Source organism: Elgaria multicarinata, chromosome 5 (genome assembly GCF_023053635.1).
Source record: "Elgaria multicarinata webbii isolate HBS135686 ecotype San Diego chromosome 5, rElgMul1.1.pri, whole genome shotgun sequence".
Lineage (NCBI taxonomy): Eukaryota > Metazoa > Chordata > Lepidosauria > Squamata > Anguidae > Elgaria > Elgaria multicarinata.
The window spans coordinates 72,444,975-72,468,434 of NC_086175.1; the positions used below are offsets into that span (position 1 = coordinate 72,444,975).

Below are 23,460 nucleotides of genomic sequence, written 5' to 3' on the forward strand. Positions count from 1 at the left end.
GGTTTGATAGAAATAAAATAAGTATTTGCAGTTTACTGCAGCAAAGACCTTACTTGAAATTATCAGCAATGAGAAGGCTTCTTGCTTCTTGAATAAATACAGGGATTTAAGCCATAAATACAGGATGTGGCTATTGCCTCTTATTTCCTTTTCAACCTGTGCTCTGAGTTCTTCTTCTTCTGGTAAAGCCAGTTAAATTCAAGTCTGTCCTAAAACTGTCCAAAGGCCAGCTGGGAGGCCACTGGATGCAGCAGAAGGGCTGCTCCACCAGCACGGTGGCATTTCCACTGCAAAGATGTCCCTGGACCCCTGCGGAAATCTCTGTGGATGTAGATGCACTGCTAGCCCTACCACTGTTTCACCAGCGGTAAGGCCCAAAGGGGAGTATTCGGTGGGTGTGTCAGACACAGCCTTGGATCCACAGTATCCAAAGCCTCCTTGTTCCCCCAACACACAAATAATCTGGTCCTGAAAACTACACCAGCATAGAGATGTGGCATATTGAATATTACTCCCATTGGTGTTCAGTGCTGTATTATTATTATTATTATTATTATTATTATTATTATTATTATTCATTACATTTAATCCCACATTTTTTCCTCTTGCAAGGAACCCAAGGCAGTTTACAAGCTTTTTCCTCCTTTCCTCTCAATTTTATCCTCACAACAACCCTGTGAGGTAGGTTAGACTGAACCTGGATATCCCAAGTCCTCAGAAGTAAGCATAGGCTTGTAGAGCACTTCTTTGCAGTTTGCTGTTTTAGACTTTTTTTAAAAAAAAGCTTCTGGGTGACCACGCTATTAAAAGTCAGTTCTTTATGTGTTTACTCAGAATAAGTCTCTCTCTGTTCAAAGTATGACTTGGATGTAAATGCATTTGAAATCAATGGGATTTACCCTTGAGTAAGGGAACTAGCAGATCTGTAGTTTATGAACATGGAGGTGCACAGCTGTACACGATCAAAGGAAAGGAAGATTGATCCTTCACACTTGTGGACTACCAGGAAAATGGGTTTGAGGGGGGAAATTTAAAAAATCATAAAAAATCATAAAAAATCAGGGGATGAACCAATCTGATTCAAACTTGGCATGCTATCATTGTGCCAAGTTTGATCGCTTTATCTTTAAAACTTATGCAGATGTAAGCATTTTTTAATTTCCATTTTAAAAAATTCCTTAAACTCAAGGGATGAACCAATCTGATTCAAACTTGGGGGGGGGATTAAAGCCCTCCTTAAGAGCTATCACCTAGCCAAGTTTGATCTCTTTATCTTTAAAACTTACACAGATGTAAGCATTTTAGTTACCTTGGAGCAAAGGAGGGGACCCGACCACCTTTACAAAAGAAATGAAAATGATTGTTCATCTGCCCACCCTTTGAAACGAGCAAAACAAACCTTCACTCCTCCTCCCCTGTAAACCTTTCCCGTGGGGTGGGGTGGGGTGGGGAGGGGAGGGGAGGGGAGGGAAGGGGCAGGAGATTTAACCAGGATAGCAGCACTCCAGGTGAAAAGATGCATGAGCGCAACAACGCACAGATGTGAAAGTGTCCAGTGCTTGACTCGCTAAGGAAACAGAGGGGGAAACCGCAGATACAAAAAGTAGGTGTGATAGAGCCCTAAGTCGTAAGGGATCCCTGGTGGTTATTTACACTGACCCCAAACACATAACAATATTGTTGCTGGGAAAGTTCATTCCCCACCCCCAGCTACTGTGAGGATTGCAGCTAAGTTCAGAGGATGCAGGGAAGTCTATTGGGGGGTGGGGGTGACAGATGACATCTGCGTCCCTGCTCTCTCTCCTCTCTCATCTCACACTATTACCCCGCTCGTGCTCTTCGCTCCTCTGATGCCATGTTTCTCGCCTGCCCAAGGGTCTCTACTTCCCTTGCTCGGCTTCGTCCATTTTCGTCTGCTGCCCCTTATGCCTGGAATGCTCTTCCAGAACATTTGAGAACTACAAGTTCAACCGCAGCTTTTAAAGCTCAACTAAAAACTTTTCTTTTTCCTAAAGCTTTTAACACTTGATGTTGTGCAGACTTCTACTGTTACTTTCTACTGTTAGTTTTACCCTACCCTGTGCCTCCTTACCCTACCCTGTACCTGTTTGCATTCTCTTCCCCTCCTTATTGTTTTACTATGATTTTATTAGATTGTAAGCCTATGTGGCAGGGTCTTGCTATTTACTGTTTTACTCTGTACAGCACCATGTACATTGATGGTGCTATATAAATAAATAATAATAATAATAATTGTGGGTGTCAATGAGAAGGAAACCATAGAGGAGGGCAAAGAAGTTAAATGAGCCAGCCAAGCTTAGGAAGTAGCAGTTTCTCCCTCACAAAATCTCCCCAACAGTAATACGACATTATGATTGCTCTGCCCCACACTACACACTGAGTATTACTACAATTAAAAAATACTGGGAACCTAAACATAGTAACATTCTCCGCTTACAGCATAGCATGCACCAACACAACTACTTCAACATTGTTTATAAGTAGTATATTTACCAGGGGAAATTCTGCTTTTAGTAGTAGCAATGAAACACTCTGTGCTAAGTAGTTCTCTTCAAAAACAAATTTGTGAACCCTATTTACACACTGATATTAATAAAACATTCAATTATCTCAACACATGGAGCCATACTTATCCCTGATGTATGGTTATTGCAGGCAACTCAGCACGTGAAACTACTTCAGATGGATAAGTAAATGAAACTAAATTTGTAAATAGAACAAAGTTAAATTATATTTGAGACTGTAGTGTTGTAAGCATATTCAAAATGTCCATAATTAAGTGTGAGAGAGAAACTTATAGATAGTGGGGCATTTGATCCGGATTACTGGCCTTTGATGGCAGGCGGGTACTTTGCATGACTAGAATTGGTGTTACACCCTACCTGCCTGAATAAGGAACTGAAGGAAAGAGCTTTGCAGTTTGAATTTTATCAGAAGAAAAGGAGAATATAAGTTTTTACATTAGGCTTGCAAGAAACAGTCTTCTAGTGGGGGCTGCTGTTCTTAGGAGGAGGCTGTTGCTGCTTTAGGAAGTGTCGTGTCGTCTAGATCCCACCTAGGTCTCCTTATTTTACAGAAGGCACCATACATCTCCGCTACTGCTCCATTACAAGGAAACTGTGAAAGAATTTCTAAAACCTCCATTTCTATTCATAGATGTGGCTTCTCTTCCTATAGCTACAACTTCTGCCAATCTGCCATTCAAATACCCAAGTAAGGGACTAGATTTGTAGACACAGCAGGGCTTATCCTAACACTGGGTTTTCATTTATGCCATCGCTCCCAAACTCCCTTAGCTCATCCATCCCGACTCGTAATGCTGCCAGACCCAGACCCTGAAAGTACTTGCATCCCTTTAAGAACTGCATAAAGGGGAAAGCTCCACCAGATGATCCTTCTGTCACTGCAATCTTTCTGCTGTCAGACTCTTAAAGTAAGGGTGGACAACATATTATAGCAGGGGTGAATGACACCCACCCACCCCACTGATCCCTCCATGGGCCAAATCACACACACAATGACAATAGGGATATGGCCACATCGCTGACATCATCTGGTCACCATCTGAAGTTCCAACTGGAACTTCACCCGGGGACCAGGTTTACTGCACATGGGCTTTCTCCAGCTGTCCCAATCTGTTGCTTTGCCCGCTACATGTCCTCTACCATGGGAGAAGCATGCCCCTCCCTCTTCCAATTTGGAGGATGAATGGTGATATAAGTTATTTCATTCATGGAAATAATGGGATTCCCTGCTCCACCCCCACCCACCCCCAGTAGCCTCCAGGCTGCAGACCAGAGGGAGAACCTCCGTGGGCCAAATTATTCATATTCACCTGAAACTTGGCTGGCTTGATCCCCTCAGAAGAAGCAACTATCCCTGCAAATATCATCCAATTTTGCTAACAAATACAAAGCCATCAGCAGTTCCTTTAAAACAAACCATATATACTTGTGTGTCTGTATCTGGATCCGGCAGCCCTATTTGCCTAGCTGTACCACGTTACAGCAAAGGCTGCTTTCTTTTCATCTCTGTGATCACCAACCCTAAGATATAGGATAAACTGAAGGGGGGGAACACCACCCAAAAAACATTTCCTAAAGAGTCACACAATAGTCTATAGCCTTTCATGCCACCATTGAGCAAGCGCCTTTAAGTCCAGAAGACAGCTCTCAGCCCAGGTAGATTAGAGAGGAGTGAGCTCAGTATCGTCACAGGGCAAGTGGGTGGGCCCCCTCTCAACTCTTTTATCTCCTTCCAATTACCAGCAGAGCAGTTTGCCATTCCTACCCCACCACCAGCAGCAGCTATCATTTAGAAGAAAAGATGGGGGAAACCACAGCCTACAGAAAGGGGGCAACGGCTCTGTGCTCACCTTCCATGCCAGTCCCCTCCAAGTCCCACCCAGCCAATCACATTTCCACTAGCTTCCTTTGGCAAGCCCCTGCCAAAGGAAGTGAGGCAGGTGGTTACCAGGAGGAGGGCCTTCTCTGCTGTGGCACCCCAGCTGTGGAATGAGCTCCGTAAGGAGGTTCGCTTGGCACCTACGTTATATGCTTTTAGATGCCAGGTGAAGACCTTTTTATTCTCCCAGCATTTTAACAGTCTATAAATAAATTTTAACTTGGTGTTTTAAATTTGTAATTTTGCATTGCTGCTGTTTTTATCTGGTTGAGCTTTTATATTGTATTTTATAGTATGGTTTTATACTGTTGTTTTATACTTTGAATGTTTTTAATTTTTGTGAACCACCCAGAGGCTATTGGGCGGTATAGAAATGTAATAAATAAATAAATATCAGAAGAACAGTGATTGAGGGAACAGATTACAGGGAGGCAAGCCGCAGGGGAGGGGAGGACTCCTTGCTCCTCACTCGCGCAGGCCTTTTGCAATGAAAAATGCTCCCTCTGCTGGTGTGCCTGTGGCAGACCTGTGTTTAAGCATATGGATTTTCTGCCAGCATATCTACCGTGGCCTTCAGTTTTGAACAAACCATGAGTGCTGTATAGAATTGGCTTTGTGTCAAGCATCCACAATATTTGATTATTCATTTGCAAGATTCACAGCCATACTAAAAGTTTGGTGTTCTGTTGCCTTTTCCTTGGTGCCCAAAACAGAAGGGAGATACCCTATGCAGCCTCCCTAACTTAGTGCCCTCCAGATGCTTTGGACTACAACTCCCAACATTCCTAACTATTAGCCATACTGGCTGGGGCTGATAGAAATCCAAAACCCTGGAGGGCAGCAAGTTATGGGAGGCTGCCTTATGGCTATATATACACTATCACCCTCGTCAGAATCTTCTTCTAGTCAAATAGGGTTTGCTTTCTAAAGCTGTGTACAGGCTATTGTTGAATAAGACATAATGATGACTTGCATTTGCCTATACACCATCACTGAACAACCTCTATCTAATTTGTTATAGTAAAGTATTTAAGGATATCTTGAGCATGAAAGGTGTTATAGAAACTCTATTATTCTCCCCTGATAGCATATCAAGTATGACACTATTTCCATGCAGTTTGAGAAGCAATTTAAGAATCCCAAGGCAGTGTTCTTTGAGCTAACATTTCAGAAAAGGCTCTCTTCTTGATGCACCACATCAAATGTGCAGATAGTGGTTGAATTCGTATTGCCAAAAGAGAACATCAATGAAATTAGAAAGTGTTCACCTTCAATTTGCTTGAGAAAATAACTAAACCACATACTGATCAGAGTAGACGTGTGTGTTATCTGTGCCTGTTAGAGCTGTGCACCAACCATAAGATTTGATTCAGACCCTGATTCAGTGCTGGCTGCAGAAAAATGGCCTGGTTCTGATCAGACCAATTCGAAAGTCATCAGCTTCGGTTTGGTACCAAACTCCGAGTCGAGAGTCAGAAGTCCAAGGATTCATGTCTCCCATTTAGTATAATAAGAAATTTTAAAATGGCTATAACTCTTTTCAGTTTGCTGGATTTGGATGACATTTACAAGCAAAGTAGCACATTAGGAAGGGATTAGGTCTGCCACATTCCAGAAAAATAGGTGTACTGGTTTTTGTGCTATGGATGTTTATATTCTGATTTTTAAAAAAAAGGGAACTGCAAATGACTTCTTCATTTCTTAAGAGCACAATCCTATGCACATTTAGACAAGGGGGGGAATCCTTCCAGCATTCCCCAGTCAGCAAAGAGCTGTAGGGCTTTTTTCAATCTAAATCTACCTAGGATTGTACCCTAACAAATTAGAAGAAATTTGCAGGGATAGTTGCCCCTTCTGAGGGAATTGAGCTGCCAAATTTCAGAATGAAAGCTGCAAGGAGATTTGTGCAAGACTAGCCTTGACATTTTGAGCATCTCCGAAAGAGGATGTACTGCACTAATACCTCTATGTTCCTTGTGGACCATTGTTCTGAAAATGGCAGCCTAGAGGTGGTCCTAAGTAAGAAAGTTGCAATGTTTCAGAAGGGCAGGTACAGCTGTTTCTGTGGAAGAGGAGGCCTCAAATTGTGTGTTGGAGGGGGCTGCTTCCCTTTCCCTCCTCCCATGGATTTTTGGGGCAATTTGGAGAATTGCTTGGAGGCGGTAATGGGCTGGATGAGGAAAAACAAACTGAAGCTGAATTCAGACAAGACCGGGGTGCTTACTGTCAGGGGCCCTAACCTGAGTTTGGAGGTGTGTCAACCACTTCTGGATGGGGTTACACTCCCCCTGAAAGACTGTGTTCACAGCTTGAGGGTGCTCCTGGATCCATCACTCCAAATGACAGCTTAGATAGATGCAACAGCCAAAAGTGCCTACTATCAGCTTCGGCTGTTACACCAGCTGTACCCCTTCCTAGAGTTAGAAAACCTAAAGACGGTAGTGCATGCACTGTTAACCTTGAGGCTTGACTTCTACAATGCCCTGTACATGGGGCTACCATTGTACCTAGTACAAAATATGGCAGCCAGATTGGTCTCCGGTACACCTGGGGTGACCATATTACACCAACTTTAAAAACATTTCACTGGCTGCCAATTAGTTTCTGGGCGAAGTATAAAGTGTTGGTCGTTACCTTTAAAGCCATACATGGTTTGGGTCCAGGTTACTTGTGGGATCACCTTCTCCTGTACAATACACCCTGCACATTCAGGTCCTCTGGGGAGAACTTACTTCAGTAAGCCAAAACTAGGCTGACAACTGTTACCCAGAGGACTTTTTCTTCTGTCACCCCCAGACAGAAAAAATGGCCTGCCAGAGGAGATTCGTCAACTTAATACTCTGAGTTTAAGACAGTTATAAAGTCTAGTCACTTCCAGCAGGCCTAAGATGTCCTGATTGTTACTTCAATATTGTTTTGGTTTTATATGCTCTTTTAATTAATTTTAAGTATTTGATTTATATTGTATATATTTGACTAGGGTTTTGGCTAATTCCAATGCATATCCCTAATATCCAAGACCCTGAAATTCCTGAACAGTAGTCAATTGGCAAGATATCATTCAGAAACTGCAATGCCATATATACAATAGTCAACCTCCAGTTGTTTAAAACATTCGTAGATGCTGGAACAGTCCCATCATTTCAGAGGTATTCTTTTCTTCACTATCTTGGTAAATGTAAACTGCAGTCTTCCACCCAGTCTGCACAGGAGTAAATCTCACTGAAATCAATAGGACTGAGTGATGAATTACAGTTACAGTGTCCTAAATTGCTCACTGTGAACACAGATAAAAGCTTCTATTCTTGCAAATAATGACATTATTTTATGTTCTCCTGCTTTACATTGTCATCATGATGGCAAAGGGGGCTTATATAGTCTTCACAAGTATAAACAGTGGAGTAGTGTGTAGGTGTTAAGAAAAATGATTTTCTCTCTCTCTACATGGCACTGGTAAAATTCATTCCTGGAATAATATATTCTATTTTAGTGAGCACAGTTTGAAAAAAAAATGTTGGAATGAGAAAATAAAAGAAATGCAAAAATAAAATGTTACAGTGGAAAGAAAGCCTAGCGTTAAGAGCATGAAAGAGTTCAGTATTTTTTGGTTTTGCAGAAATACAGTTATGGGGTTGTGCTGTAGCTCAGGATCTACTGGTAAATCTCTGGGTGATCTGAAGTAGATCACTAAGGATTTCTGACTCCCATTTGTTTAACAATGATAACAAAATTAATCCCTCCCCACAACTTATACTGTGGAAATTGAAAAAGGCAGGTCGAGGTAACCGGGGGTGGATTTTTGTGCAGAAGAACTATGAGCTTCATTCAGTTCTGGTACTTGAAACAAATTCCTGGGTTCAAAATTCTTCAAATCCAAGAGTACGTCTTTTGCACCTTGCTCTGGTTGGTGTATCTTGTTGGTTCTAGAAAAAAAAAGAAGACAATCTGGCAAGCCTGAAATCTGCCTCCCCCTGCTAAGTGTAGAACATAGGAAGCTGCCTTGCATCAAGTCAGACCACTGATCTATCTTGCTCAGCATGATCTACTTTGACTAGCAGAAGTGGACCTGGTTTTAGACCCTCCCTGGAGATGCTGGAGATTGAACATGAGACCTTCTGCATGCAAAGTACGTGTTCTACCACTGAGCCACAGCAGCAAACAAATAGGTGGGAATCCTGTGCTTGCTGATGAACATTCAACAAGGGCAATAGTAAGAGTCCTGCAGTGAGAGGAAACTCCTGCTTTCCACAATCTAGCACCAGCTAAAATTAACAACAGTCTATATGCTACAGTTACATGGACCTTGTCATTCCATAGTAAATAGAACAAGGTGAACCTGCCATTACTGCAGCATAGTGGCGAAAAGATGGAGCTGCATATATCGGGAATCCCTCAGTTCAAATCACACCTCAGCCATAAATTCACTAAGTGGCCTTGGACAAACTACTCTCTCGCCGTCTCAGTCCCCAGTGCAATATTAAGACAATACTGATCTAACTTACAGGGTTTCCATTACAAGTTAATGTATTATGAAGTACTCTGAATGCTCTAAAGAACTATACCCTACTTTGCCCTACCATTATCAGTAACAATTTCTAGAGTTGGGGAAATTTGCAATTTGTAACAAGAAGTCCTCCCTGCCATGCGTTCCTACAGGAACCTTCGCAGCATTTGGAAACACACCTTGGCAATGCCTTGAAGGTCCATTGATGCCCTTCTTTCTTCAGTCTAGTCAAAAATGCAAATTAGAAATCAGTTATACAGTGAAGTTGATTGATCATTCAGCAGTACTCCCTCCATTTCAGGCTTCAAATCAAGACAGATATTAATAACTGAAACAATTGCAACCATCTGTATATCACAAGTGGAAAGATTAGACTAACCCATGTTAATATGCGCCTCAGAACTGGGAATGCATGCAGTTACATTTCAGCAAGTCTCTTTCACTGACCATTTCTCTTATTGTTCTAATACAAATAACACATGCAAATGTGATATACATACTAGGAAGTGTTATTGGAGGTGAAAGGTGATTATTTCATGGTTGTACAGCAGCTTACAGGTTGTGATGGACAGTGCTAGAGATGGAATAATTCCAAGTTATTGCCACTTTTAACAAACAAACTTGTGTCACTCTATTTTCTACTGTGAATCAACTGTGAAATTCAAACTAAGAACTAACCATTCAAGTACAAAAGTGATATATACAATATTCTACTTGTGGGTATTTAAACAGTGAATAAATGGTTGCTACTATCATGCATTAAAAATCTAGCCAAGTTCACCACCAAGTGTATGTATTTGTCATAAAACAATATAAATACTTTCATAAATACATAAATACAATATAAAACAATGCATACTTTCAGAGAAGAACTACACAGATGATAAGGGGCCTAAAAGATATATGATGATAACCTGAAAGCTTGGTGTGTTTAACCTAGAAAAATGTGTCTTTAAGATTGAGAAACTTGTTGACAATTCTGAAAGGCTTACGAGAATGTCAGGGGGGGAAAGAGGGAGAAATCGTTTTCTGTACTATGGCAAAGTGTTCAAAGAATAGCATGTTTGAACTGCATAAACACTCATGGCCTGACTTCTTAGATAGCCGGTTATCTGCTTGTTTTTGTTGCCCCTGTAGTCTTTTTTCAGAACTTCCCAATGTCATTTTCTTTGTTATCTGGGTCGGTTTAATTATCCTCACCTCTTCTTCAAAAATCATTCTCAAGAAGAGCTTCTTGGCTTAAATCAGCTCCTTATCCATCAGCCATATCAAATGAGAACTCATCTTTGAACTAATATGGGCCTGAATGTATCTTGGAGTAAAATGATAAATTACATTTGTGGTGCAAACATCTGTCTGACTCTATACTCTGCCTGTATTTATGCAAAGGTGGCACGCATGGACAACTACCTTTCCCTGTCTAACTAATCCAACATTGATTACACATCAACACAATTGTCAATCTTAAGCCTGTGAGTTTCCTCCTCCACAGCTAATAGTTACTTGAGGGGGGGGGACATTTTAGTTAGAAAATTGGCATGGGGGCAAAAGGGTAACCCCTACTCCCTCGTGTACCAAGGTCCCTCTCCAGATCCTTCCCCCTACCCCAGTGGCTGCTTTTTTAGAATGAAAAAGATGTTCAGAGCTCCAAACATGGAGTTCTTGTGTCATGTTGACCCTGGGAAGCCCATATTTAAAGACTTCTTAAGCCCTATACAGTTGTTTGGATGCTCGCATGTAGGGCTAAAGTGTGTAAGGGGACATGGGCCTGCAAAGGTCTACATGGAAGCCTGGCATGTGTGGCCATTGGGGATGGAGTTTATGTGCGCTCCCATGCCCCCTACACAATTTAGCCCTGTGCAAGCAGGCAAACCTCTGAATTGGGTTTTACGTATATGAGAGTTCCAATATGCACATGAAGCTCCTGCTTTTCCAATAAGCATCCCCATTCAGTGAAGTCTTGGGGACCAACCCAACACTACAGTCAGTGAGAAGACTATGGTCACTGGGAGTTCTGTGTGAACATTGGACCCAGCCTTTGAATGGCCTGAATAATATTCTCTCTCGGGCTTTTGTCAAGAGGAAGGTTGATGCAAAGCCGTTTTTATTTTGTTTTCACTCTAATTGATGTGTTGCTGAAATAAAAAATATTGAGTAAGTCAGCAGCTTCAGAAATGATTGTGCAGTTGAAAATTCAGCAATTAAATTAAATTAGATATCTGATATCCAATCAACTTTTATCTGCCATCCACTCAACATGCTAGAGAGTTTAATAATTGCTGTATTCAGTGACTTACAAAGTATATCATAATTATTGACTTGAAATGTAAAAAAAAAATAGCCATTAAAAAGTTATCCAGGAGCACTGAAATTGATGAAAGTTGTGCAGTTTAGTCTAGTGGGTGTCATCCAAGAAGTGTAATACTTCATCTAGACAACTCTTTGTTGTTTAATAATGACTTTATCAATAGTTTGAGATTGTTGCAGCAAGACACATGTTTTCTAAATATCTCTAAATACGATCAGGCCCAGCATCACTGGTCAGTTGCTGACAGCCTGTGCCCTCAGAAAGGCCTACTGCCGACCATATTGTGAACCCAAAATGCCAGCTATAGCTCTGCCTGCCTTGCACTCTTCTCAGCACTGGGCAGAGAAAAACCAGCACCATGTGGCTCTGGAATTCAAGCAGCTGTGGCTGGCATCCATCATTTTAATTTCCTCACAGTGTCTCTGGGGCCTTATGAAGAAACACTGTTTTCACCTGTTTGCTTATGTTTTGTTATATTTACATACTTTATGTAACTTCAACGTAACTGAGCAGGCCAGAGGCCTAGCGTTGTAACATTGCATTTGGCCTACACCTGTTCTGGTTGCCCAGGCTAAGTTTAAAATGTCTAGGGGGAGAAGACACCTTGGTTCAGATTGTTCGAATAGGTCAACAAAGGTGATTGGCAGGTAGAGGTTCCATAACGAACATGACTGGACATTTTATTTTTTTTGGGGGGAGAGTCAGTTAGTGACAGGAATGGAGTCAATTGGTGACAGAACTGTTGGAATTAATGGTTGTTGGCTGAAGAAAAAAGGAAAAGTCAGTCTGAGATAAGTCTTCTCAAGGGAGACCTGGGCCAGATCTACAAAAAACAGAATATAATGCTATCAAAGCGGTTTGAAAATGGTATATGAAATGTGTCATGGGCCCCAACAGTAGTCAGTACATTTCAACGCCATTATAAAGTAGTAATGTAGATCCTGCCCTGGAATATTACAGAGATGGCGACTGTGGAGAACAGGAGGTCAGACTGTGAGGTTGTGGTGATTCTTCAGGCAAACAGGAGAGCCCAGCACCAGGGCATTCAGTTGGAAGTCTGAACACAAGGGATTTCAGCAAGAGTCCTGGAAGCTAAAATCTTTCCCGGAAGCTAGAGGCAACAGGAAGAGCTAGAGGCAGAGGAAGATTGCTGTACAGCTGCTGTTCCTGGTTGTGAAGGATTGGCTGAAGGGAAAGCAACTGAGAGAATGTTATCAGGGAAAACTCTCTTATTAGGAGTAGTAACCAAGGATATTTAATTTAAGTACATTTACATATATTTATTCTAGGGAGTATAGTAACTACAGGACCATAGCACTAATTTCCCATGCCAGCAAAGCAATGTTGAAGATTCTGCAACAAAGCCTTTTACCATATATGGAGCAAAAAATGCCAGATGTCCAAGCTGGGTTCAGAAAAGACAGAGGCACAAGAGATCATATTGTGAATATACATTGAATAATGAAGCAGACTAAAGAATTCCAGAAGAAAGTCACCTTGTGCTTCATAGACTACAGCAAAGCATTTGATTATGTAGATCATGAAAAGCTATGGAATGTTTTAAAAGAAATGGGGTTGCCACAACATCTGATTGTATTGATGCGTAATTTATACTCTGGACAAGAATATGGAGATGGTAATGACAGAACATGGTAATGACAGAATATGGAGAAACCAAATGGTTTCACATTGGCAAGGGCATGAGACAGGGATGTATACTGTCACCATTTTTGCTTAATTTATATGCAGAACATATACTGAAAGCAGGTTTAGATCAAGTTGAAGGAGGGGTTAATGTCATAAGGAGAAACATTAAGAATTTAAGATATGCTGACAACACCATATTATTAGCAGAAACTAGCAATGATTTCAAATGTTTGCTGAGGAAGGAAGCACAAAAGCAGGACTGCAGCTGAACATCAAGAAGACTAAAGTGATGACAACAGAGGTAATTTTAAAGTTGAAAATGAGGAAATTGAACTAGTCAAGGATTATCAATATCTTGGCACAGTTATTAAATAAAATGAAGACAATAGCCAAGAAATTAGAAGAAGGTTAGGTTTTGAAGGGCGGCTATGAGAGATTGGATTGTCATTACTAAAACACTAATATTTTTGAACTATTACCTTTGGTTCTTGTCTTCCACTTGTATTTAGCCAAAGGAGGAAAAGGTCATTCCACTGTATTAATTTTCAATGTAGGAACTTTAAAGATCAATCCCCCCTTTTTTCCTTCAAGGAAAAAGTATCACATCAAAACACATAAATCATGCTGATGCAAGTAGGAGACTTTTTCCTAAACGGATAGCTTAGGGAAAAATATTTAGAAAGCATTTTGAGTGTGATGCAAGTTCTTTTTCTGCTGCATATCCACAGATCCAGCAGTGATTGTTTGAAGCTTGTTACTTGGCAGGTAAAACCATTTGCACTATATTTCATGCGGTATATTTCATACTTTCACAAGGAAAATACTTATATCTACACTAGTATTACTCTCTCTATCACTAAAGTGAAAGGACCTACATTTTGGTCCACTTTGACTTGCAGATTGTTCCCCAAATCCCTGTGGGTTTTTCATTCTGATGCAGCATTTTTCACGTACATTCTTTCATGGATATCCTCCTATGGTAGAAAATGCATACGTCATACAGAGAGCTTCAGTTTTGAGGCAGTATAGAAATTATTATTATTATTATTATTATTATTATTATTATTATAATTAAACCTTTTGTTTTGTTTATAAACATTTATAAAATTGAGCTATTAATAATATAAAATCATGCCCACCAGAATTCCAACAGAGATATTTATTTATTTAGCTTTATGGCAAATACTGCAGAAGAAACTGATATTTAGTGCTTTGAATACTTCTTTCTTCTACACCAAGCAGGATATAACACTATGAAAGCAGTTTGAAAATGGTGAATAGAATGTGTCATGGACTCCAACAGATGCCAGTGTACTTCAACACCATTATAAAGCAATAGTGTAGATCCTGCCTTTCTTGGACATTCCTGAGCTGGGTTTGTTTCCAGTGCAACCTACTAAATAGAGTCACCTCTGTTGATTCTGTATATGATCTTAAAACTTTTGGAATGGAGTGGAAGACGGAACAAAATTCTACAAAATGGAGTGTGTTGTTCAAGGTTTCAGCCCACCTGGCCATGCCCCTTTCTAGAATATCCTACTCCATTTCCCCTTCTCCTGGTTTTTCACCTCACTCCCCAATAGTCAGTCAGCATTCTGGGCTCACTGAACATGCTCTGTCCTCACTGAGCTGTTTAGGGTACCTTGTCCTGTTAGACAAAAAACAAAACAAAAAAAAAACCTAAGGGCCTGTTCAGACAACAAGCTAAGGCATGTTTAGCCCTCTAACCCTTTTGTAGTACATGGTTAGTGAGCATGTTTAAACTGTGGTTATGTAGCCACCATGGTTAGGAATGGTTCACACAAGATGCTAAGCCATGGTTCACATGACACGCTAAGCTATAATATTTAGTCAAAATGCTTAACCACCATGGCTTAGCGTGTATATATATATATATATATATATATATATATGTACACATACATACATACATAGCTTGGGGTTTCCCCATGGTTGCTAATTCCTCCCTCTTTTGTATGTGGATGAGGCCATTTTGACTATATAAGGATCCAGACTTGGAAATAAGTTTATATTATTGTATAAGCTATAGAATAACATAACATGTAACTTTGAATTATGATCTTCAATGATATAAAAATGTCTCTTCTCACATATTGTTATATTGATTATATGCTATAAGATCTTGAAATAAGAGTAGCACGCTACAAATACAAACAATTATGGGCAAATGTTCTAAGCTAGTTTAGTAGAGATGCAATGCTTCCCCATTAATTTTGACAAAGGACAAACAGCTATGTGATCAAAGAGTATGTTTGTATCCTTTCTCAGCACTGAAGAAATAGCATATCCCTTGAAAACAGGGAAGGTCACTGAGTCCACAGAAATCACTGAGCTGAGTCACAGGCTCTTAGAACTTTTTTCAGTAAAACAAGTCTTCTAAGACCAAAGTAGTTCAGTGTTGTTGATTTACAGAAAGAGAGAATTCATTTTTTAGGCAGACCATCCAAGACCAGCCACAGATTTATTTTGTTTTTCCAAGCTAAAGCCAACTGGAGTGGATTTGAACATGTTGAACAAGTCTTATAGATGGGTGAATACATGGGCAGACTATAAGACAAGCAGTCTGGTCTCAATCCAGTTTTCTAAGATTTTGGGGACCACATGAGCCAAAAGCCATCAAGGGGCCATCCATGTGAAAAAAAAGTATTCTGCACAAGGATCACATCTGCTGCCTGATTAATTTCAGTCAGTTAAAGAGTTGTAGTAGTTGTTGTTGTTAACTGATTAAACATTGCAATACTAGTTTTGGGAACTAGACTGAAAGCAGAGATGACCTGGTCAGCCCCTTGTTTAGGGTAGCAAACCTAGTTGTTTCTCAAGCTGGTCACATGTCAGCCCATTCACAGGACCAATTCAAAGTTTGCAAATCCACTGCAAAGAAACTGTAAATGTCTAGCTGCGTTGCTAGAGCTTTAAGAGTTCACAAGAGTTTTTCCCTGGTCATGGCATAAACGAGCTGTTGCTATGAAGGTGCACATTATAGTCAGAGTTCTTCTAGAGTACTGAGTCCATTTCAGAGTGTCACAGTTTAAGATATAGACACATTAGAACTGGTTCAAAGGAAGACAACGAAGATGGTCAGGGGTATGAAAAACAAGTACTGTGAGGAAACATTGAAGGAAGCGGATATATGTTTAGCCTGGAGAAGAGAAGACATGATAGCATTTCTCAAATTCCTGAAGAGTTGTCATATAGAAGAGGGCAAAGACTTCTTTTCTGCTGCTCCAGAGGCCAGGACTAGATTGAATGGGTTAAGAGAAGTTTGACAATAGAAGCAATTACCTAGAGGGGTGGTAGTGTCTTTCTCACTGGAGCAATTCAGACAGAGGCTGAACTAGGGGTGCCTCTGAGGAATTGGTTTTTTGTTTTTATAAGGATACTGTGTTTTTATGCTTTTTATGTTTTTAAACCTTGTATATTTGTTTTATTGTTTACTGTTTTAAACTTTTATAAACTGCCCAGAGAGCTTTGGCTATGGGGCGGTATATAAATGCAATAAACAAATAAAATAAATAAATATAAATGCTGATTTAAACTGATCTAATCCTCCTCACCTTCCAGACTAATGCAGAATGCAGTTATCCTTCAGGTTTCACACTTCTCTAAATTTTGTCATGTGGTTCTTCTCTCAGAAATTGTTGCAAGATGCACATGATGTGTATTTTAGGATAAAATACATTTAGAAATGTGTCAAAAATGCATATAGAAATGCATGTTAAAATATGTTTTTGTATGATTTTTTAAAAATTTAAAATTAATGTGGAAATGGAATGGAATGGACTTATAAATCAACACATGTGAAACTGACATGGAAACAGACTGATTCTGTCCATCCCTAGGCTCAGCAGCCTTCTGTTGGGGATGTTCTAGCTCACCGAGGAGGGGATTTGACTAGATGTCCTACAAGGTCTCCTCCAACTCTATAATTCAAAATATTCATCATGTAAAATTGATGAAATAAAATAATCTGGTGATGAATTTACCACATCAAGAAGTAATAGTGGGATCCAGTGGAGGCTGGTGGCTCTGATGTCAGTGGACAATCCCCTTCGGGTTTCAGTCTGAAAGGCAGTATTCTAAAGATGCTGTCCAACATGCTCTGCACCTAGGATAGCTCCATTAGAGTTCTGACTGGTTCTAATTGATACCCGGAGCAGAGTTACCACCCCACTGACAGAGGAGCCACCAGCCTCCTCTGCTAGGACATAAAGTCAGTCTTGGTTCCCTGCCTAGTATACCCTTATGATACAGATGCTTGCAATATGGGTTTACTACATTCACAAGTTTAGGTATATACTTTATCTTATTAGTGCAGCTAAAAAAAGAGAGTGCTGTTGGAAATGGGTCTTATCATTCATAACTCTGTCAACAGTGTCAACTCTGTCTTCATCTGCAAACCCTTACACCACTGCACATAAGATGTGACCACTGCCTTGTAAAAGCCAAAAGAGGGGAGAGGGCTTGTTAAATGTTTTGCTCCCAATGGAAGGGGGGAACATTTCAGCAATCTTTCAGGGGCCAGGTGAGCAGGCAGGAAATGCTGACCTCCTTTAAAGTGGCAGCCACCATTTTGGAAGTGGCATCCCATTATGCTCTCCTCACCACCACTACGTCATATTTCACAGTGAAAAAGAACTTCACAGAAATCATCCCATCCTATAAGGACTTCATTACCACCTCTCCTTGTAACCGGTCACTGTATTTAAGGTTCTTTCAATTTTTAGGGCCATTTAAAAGGAAGGAAGGGAGGGCTATCCCCTTGCAAACCAACCTCACATGGGGACTGTTTCACCTCCCTCTGAAACCCGGCAATTTCCCTCTCCCGGGGTGGCGTCAAGTAATCCTGACACTAAAGAGGGGGGTTGTGGGTGGCCATCCAGGTACTGGAGCCCCCCCACCCTCTTCCTGGTGGAAGGCAGCCAATCGCGTGTTACCTTCCACCAGGCAAAGCCCCCACATTGGCCCTGGATTGGCCCCACAATGACATCAGACTGTGGAAAAGCTGTACTGACGTTGCTGTGATTTAAAAAGTCAGGCTAAATCCCCGACTTCTTCAATCCGCAGCTTTGTGGGAAAGTTCCGCAGTGGCTGCGAAGCTGCACATGTGTTGTCTGAGTGACACAGTGCAGATCTGCAGCCACCATGGGGCTTCCCCTGCACTTGGACAGCCCCATCGTGTCAGGAACCCTGGAGGCAAGTGCCACCTAATGCACATTCACACTGGCAATGGTCTATATGAGCACAATATAACATGAACATAATAAACCAGATTCCAGGTGTGCATATTTGTTTTCATTATTTTCCAGGCTGAACAGCATTTTAACGCAGCAAAAAAAACACTACTATTTTTTTAAAAAGAGGAAAGGTTAGCTGCACTGTTGTGTACCACATTATTTTATTTTATTTTATTTTTAAAAAAAGATGACTGTTGATTAGTTACTTTCAGTACTTGGGTTATGTTTTCAGATAATAAGCCACCCACTCAAGCAGCCATATTAATTGAATTCCCTTTATAAACAAAGCACTGTCATGGGGAGTATGTTTCAAAAGGAGAAAGACTTCCTCCCCCTCTTTAAATTTGACAGAACAGTATGATTACTGTAACTAAATTAATATTTGCGTGGCTTCTACTTTGAAGATAACAAACTAGAGGTTAGGGAACAAGATCCCAAAGGAAGGGTTGGTTAACAGAAAAGAACATTCAAGAAACTTCTGGAAGAATTTCTTTTATTATTGAAGATACAATCAATGCCATTTGTTCCTCATGACTCAGAGAATGATCTGGAGACACATGATATAATTCTACCATGGAAGCTAATAAGCAAATCTGACCCTGTATGCTCCCTGCATGTAAGACCATCTGGAAACCATATGTTAGTGAGCTCCTTTGAGAAAGAATGGGGTATAAGTGCAATAAAAAATGTAAAAGGGTAGATGGCAGGTATACACACAACTCTCACTTTGCTCAGGAGTGGGCAAACTGGCTCTCCATCTGTTTTGGCCTACAGCTTCCACAGGCCCTAGCCAGCATAACCAAAGATGAGGGATGATGGTAATTGTAGGCTAAAACATCCAGAGGCCCACAAGTTGCCCACTCCTGCTTTAGCTTCACTCACGATTTCAAAAGTGGTTTAGAGGAGAGGCCATAGTGAAGTAGTAGTGCCCATCCTTTGTATGCAAAAGGATGGGCACTACTCCCTGACATCTCTAGGGCTGAAAAAGACTCCTATCTGAAACCCTAGAGAGCTGCTGCCAGTCAGTGTAGATGATACTGAGTTTGATGGACTAGTGGTCTGACTCGGTATGAGGCAGCTTCCTATGTATTGATATTGGGGGGGGGGTATTTTGTTTCTTCTTCTAGGAGAAGCTCAAGACACAAAGAGAGGGGGAGAGCAATGGTGAAATTGACAGAGTTAATGAGTGAGTACAAACAGGAAGTTCAACTTCTCATCTTTTCCAGTGGTTTTATTTAGAAAAGAATACTTCCCACACATGTTCTTATCCCAAGTTTTACTTCACCCTCATTTCCATTACATGTATCATGTCTCTTCTCACAAAGCCTGACATCCTGCTCATGGTTACATGCATGCAGTGACTGTGACTGAGAGCTACGTCTCCTAATCCACGGGGCCTCAACCCTGTGGGTCAGTGGGCACATTTGGAATTTTGATAGAGAGCCATGGGGACTCTCACAAAATGGCTGCTCTGGGGCAGTTTGCCCATTCATAAAATGACTGCCATTATCAGTCACAAAACACTCATTTACCAAATGACAAACTGGTGAGATTAAAAGAAAGGTAACTTGGTCAAGAGCCTAAGTATAAGGCGGAGTCGGGGTCTGAATTCCAAAATACAAAAACACTCTTTTGACCTCAAATAAAGATGGTACTGGAGGGCAGCACTTCCTTTAGCAGCAGGCCAGCCTGCCAGTGCAAAAAAGTGTAATTTCAAAAAATCTCAAGAAATGATATAAAAATCGGGCCAGATCTACACTAAGCAGGATATAACACTTTGAAAACATTTCAAAGACTGTATAGGGAGTGTGTCCTGGGCCTCAACAGTTGTCACTACTGTTATAAACCGTTTTAAATCAGTAGTGTAGATCCTGCCCAGGAGAGGCAGGGAGTCTGGCTGGTGCCTAGAGAATGGTCTAGGAGCAGATTGGTGCCTCTGAGTGTCACATCGGAGACCCGAGTCCTAATTCAATATGGGTGCAGGCTGGCCGTAGCTATTCAGTGTCCCCATCCCAGTCTCGCTCTGACAAATTGTGGGAAATTGAAAGGGGCTTAGTTCCAGTCACCCAGCATTACTGAGAACACTGCCACTATAGCCAGGTGTGCCCATCAGGGCCCACTGACAAAAGGGGGAACCCGCCAGAGGGAGACCACGCAAAGCTGGTCCCTATTTATTACGCAAATATCATTTTTGCTTACTTCTGCCAGCTGAAGACCTTTTTATTTTCTCAGTATTTTAACAGCTAATTTAACTTAAATTTAAACTTTGCTGTTTTAATTCCATATTTTAATCTATATCCATTTCTGCTGTGTGGTTTTGTCCTGGTTGTGCTTTTTATATTGTATTTTGTATTTGTGTTTTTAGACTGTTGTTTGTTTTATTATGCTTTTCATGGTTTTAATTTTTGTGAACCACCCAGAGAGCTTCGGCTATTGGGCGGTATAAAAATGTAATAAATAAATAAATGAATGAAATACTGAGCTCTTAACTTCTCCATAACAGGAGAAGCTTTACAATACATCACATACCTTAGTGAGAACTTCTTTGTATCTTCTTTATGCTGAGAATTTAAAAATGACTGTAGTATCTCTGGTAAAGACGTTTCTCTCTTTTGTATGAACCAAGCAAGGGGAAATCCCAAATGAGGAAGAGTGAAATGAAGAATTAGGAAATATAGCTTGATTAAATTAAGGACAACTTCCAGTAATAAGGGAACTTTGATAGAACTGTGTAATGACTGTAGCTGGACTAACATCCTTATCGGAAGGCTCCACTTTAAAGATAACAACAAATAAGAAATTAGAGAAATAGAATCGAATGGTGGGATTTAGCAGAGTGGTTGTCTTTCCAAGACAAGAGCAAACCGCAAAAGCCAGTGAAGTTGCACACAAGTTAATGTGGCTCCAATGATGCAAGCAATCTCAGAACCAGAATCTAAACTGTGGCATTTAGAAGACAATTCAGTTGAAGTGTGAGCTTTTACTTGAACAAGTTTTGCTCTTGGCTTTGCTCTCAGCATGCTATGTTCAAGCTGTTGATTTCTCTTTAGAAATTAACAAATTTTCACTGCCTATAAAAATCACCACAACTTCAAAGGTTTTTCAAAAGTGCTGCGAACAGAAGTGAAAGTATTCACTTCATGTCAGTTCTTCCCAACACCCATTCAGAGTGAATGCAAAACATTGCCTTTACTCTAAATTGACTGTGAAATGACACCACCGAGGCCAATCTGACTGGCTATGTGGTGTCTTGGTGAACTCTCACTCAGAGTAAGAACACGAAGTATTGTCCTCGCTGTGAATTCAAATCTGTTTTGACTATGTGGCGTTACATCTTCATGGTGGCAGTATCATCCCTGATTGGCTGAGAGCAAAAAGACAATGATGTTGGTGAGGGGTGGGTGGGGACTAAAGTAGCAGTGAATCAGCTGAAAAGGTTAGAAAGCAGATGCAAAATTAAGCATCACCCTATTTTTTGAGCTAATAGATGCAAAATTAGGCATCACTCCGTTTTTGGAGACATACTTTGGATATCCCCCTCTACAAAGCCTTTCTGTCATCCAAAAATGTTTGCTTTGAGTATTTAGCACAGCCTTATTTCCATTTTTCTATTACAATTACCTGTTCATCACATGATAACATTTTGAATACATGGGAAACAGTTCATAAAACCGTTTTTTATCACATGGGTATTGCAGAGAATTTGGAAACGCCTTACATGGTGTTGTTTCAACTTCTAAATTGATTGTGTGACTTAACCCTTAGTTTATGGATCAAAAAGTGTTATAGAATTAAGAATACTGTTTTTCAAACAAGAAAAAGGCATAATTATGAAGGCTAATATCAACATGATTAGTTTCCAATTAATATTAAATATCTAAGGGAGTAGCATTTTGATTTGGTTTATATTTGGTTTATATTTAGCAGAATGTCACTCGGGGGTTTTGTCTACTCCTTAATATATTGCAGTAAATCCAGGAGAATGCCAGCAGTAAAACAAATACAATTTGCATAGTTCCATTTGTGGATGTAGAAATCCTTGCAAAAGTTATATGGAAAAGAATCATAAAGGCATGGTTTGTTTTTTCTTATACAACCCATTTGCTAGATTGCTTCCCACAGTGTATGTTTAAGGGGAAATTCTGGATTCTTTTGTTTTTAAGAATATCACACTTCATAGCCCTGTAGTCATTTATATTTATGTATAAGCATGTGACTTCTAATACAACCCAGATTACATTTTCTAAAGATCTGAAATACAACAGTGTTGTCTGAAAATAAAATTCAGCCTTCTCTCCTTCAAAGAACTCTTGTTGTATGAAGAAATGAAAAAAATGAATTTGTCATGTTATAGCAAGGGTAAGCCCTGTCATTTGTATACAAATACAAAAAAGAAAGAAAGGAAAATCTTGTCAGAATGGTGGATGAATGTATGTATGTATGCATGAGTGTGAGAGTGCATAACAACAAAACAACATTCTCAAAAATAAAAAGGGCCTAATATCCTAATCCTGAGAGCCAGTGTATTGTTAGCATGGTTCATGAAAACACGATACACTGCCTCAGCAACAGCAGCAGAGCATATGTACACAGCTCAGTCACCTAGCCTAGCTCTGGGCTTTCAGCAGCCTATGATGCTTGGTGCCCTTCCTCCCTACACCACTATAGTGGACTTAACGGAGGTGTGTGCAGTGAAGTCTCAGATCCCTTCCTGTGTGGCACAATTCTGCATTGGTAGTTTCAAAAAATAAGGTGAAGGGCTTTTCTATGGCAAATGCAGCAAAATAGGGCATACTTCCTTTGCTGCAGCAGTGCAAATCTCTGGATTGCTTCCCAAGAATCTGACTAAAGATAACCAATGAATTCCTAAATTTGTTTATATGAATCTGCCATCCCCTTTAGCAATTGTGTCAAAGCTTTTGTTCTACAGTGCCTACTAAGTTTGCCTTAAATTGCAAGCCTTGAAATTCCCCTTCTTTACCCAATTTCCTTTCTAATTGCCTAAATGGCTATTCACTGAGCCACTAGGGCTGGATCACAAGGCCTAAGTCCTGGGCTATGTGGTCTGGAGAACCCCCAAAGGGCCCGCAAATGACCTTCCAGGGAGACAGTAATAGCAGGAGGACAGGGCTTGGCATGCAATAAAGGCTGCAGCTGGGCACATTTAAAATCACAGTATTTTTCCCCAAGTGTAGGAGTGTCAGTGAGGTGAACCAATCAGCTCACTGCCTTTGGAGTAGCAGAGCCAATGAGGGCAGTGGAGCAGTTAGAGGCCTTATTGGATGCTTATCCCCAAAGCAGCATCCCAACATCATGGGTTT

General features: G+C 40.6%; 1 protein-coding gene across 2 annotated transcripts in view; it reads left to right on the top strand.

Annotated features, from left to right (window-relative positions):
- Positions 1-23,460, top strand: part of KCNJ6 (potassium inwardly rectifying channel subfamily J member 6) — a 133,266-nt gene that overhangs the window by 30,622 nt on the left and 79,184 nt on the right. Inside the window, exon 2 of one of the 2 annotated variants that reach the window (XM_063126627.1) lies at positions 19,267-19,325. The exons of the other annotated variant lie outside the window; for it this stretch is intronic. Within the exon in view, the coding sequence (XP_062982697.1) occupies positions 19,301-19,325 (25 nt within the window). The 5' untranslated portion in view covers positions 19,267-19,300. The remainder of the gene's footprint in view (positions 1-19,266; positions 19,326-23,460) is intronic. 2 annotated transcript variants of the gene reach the window in all.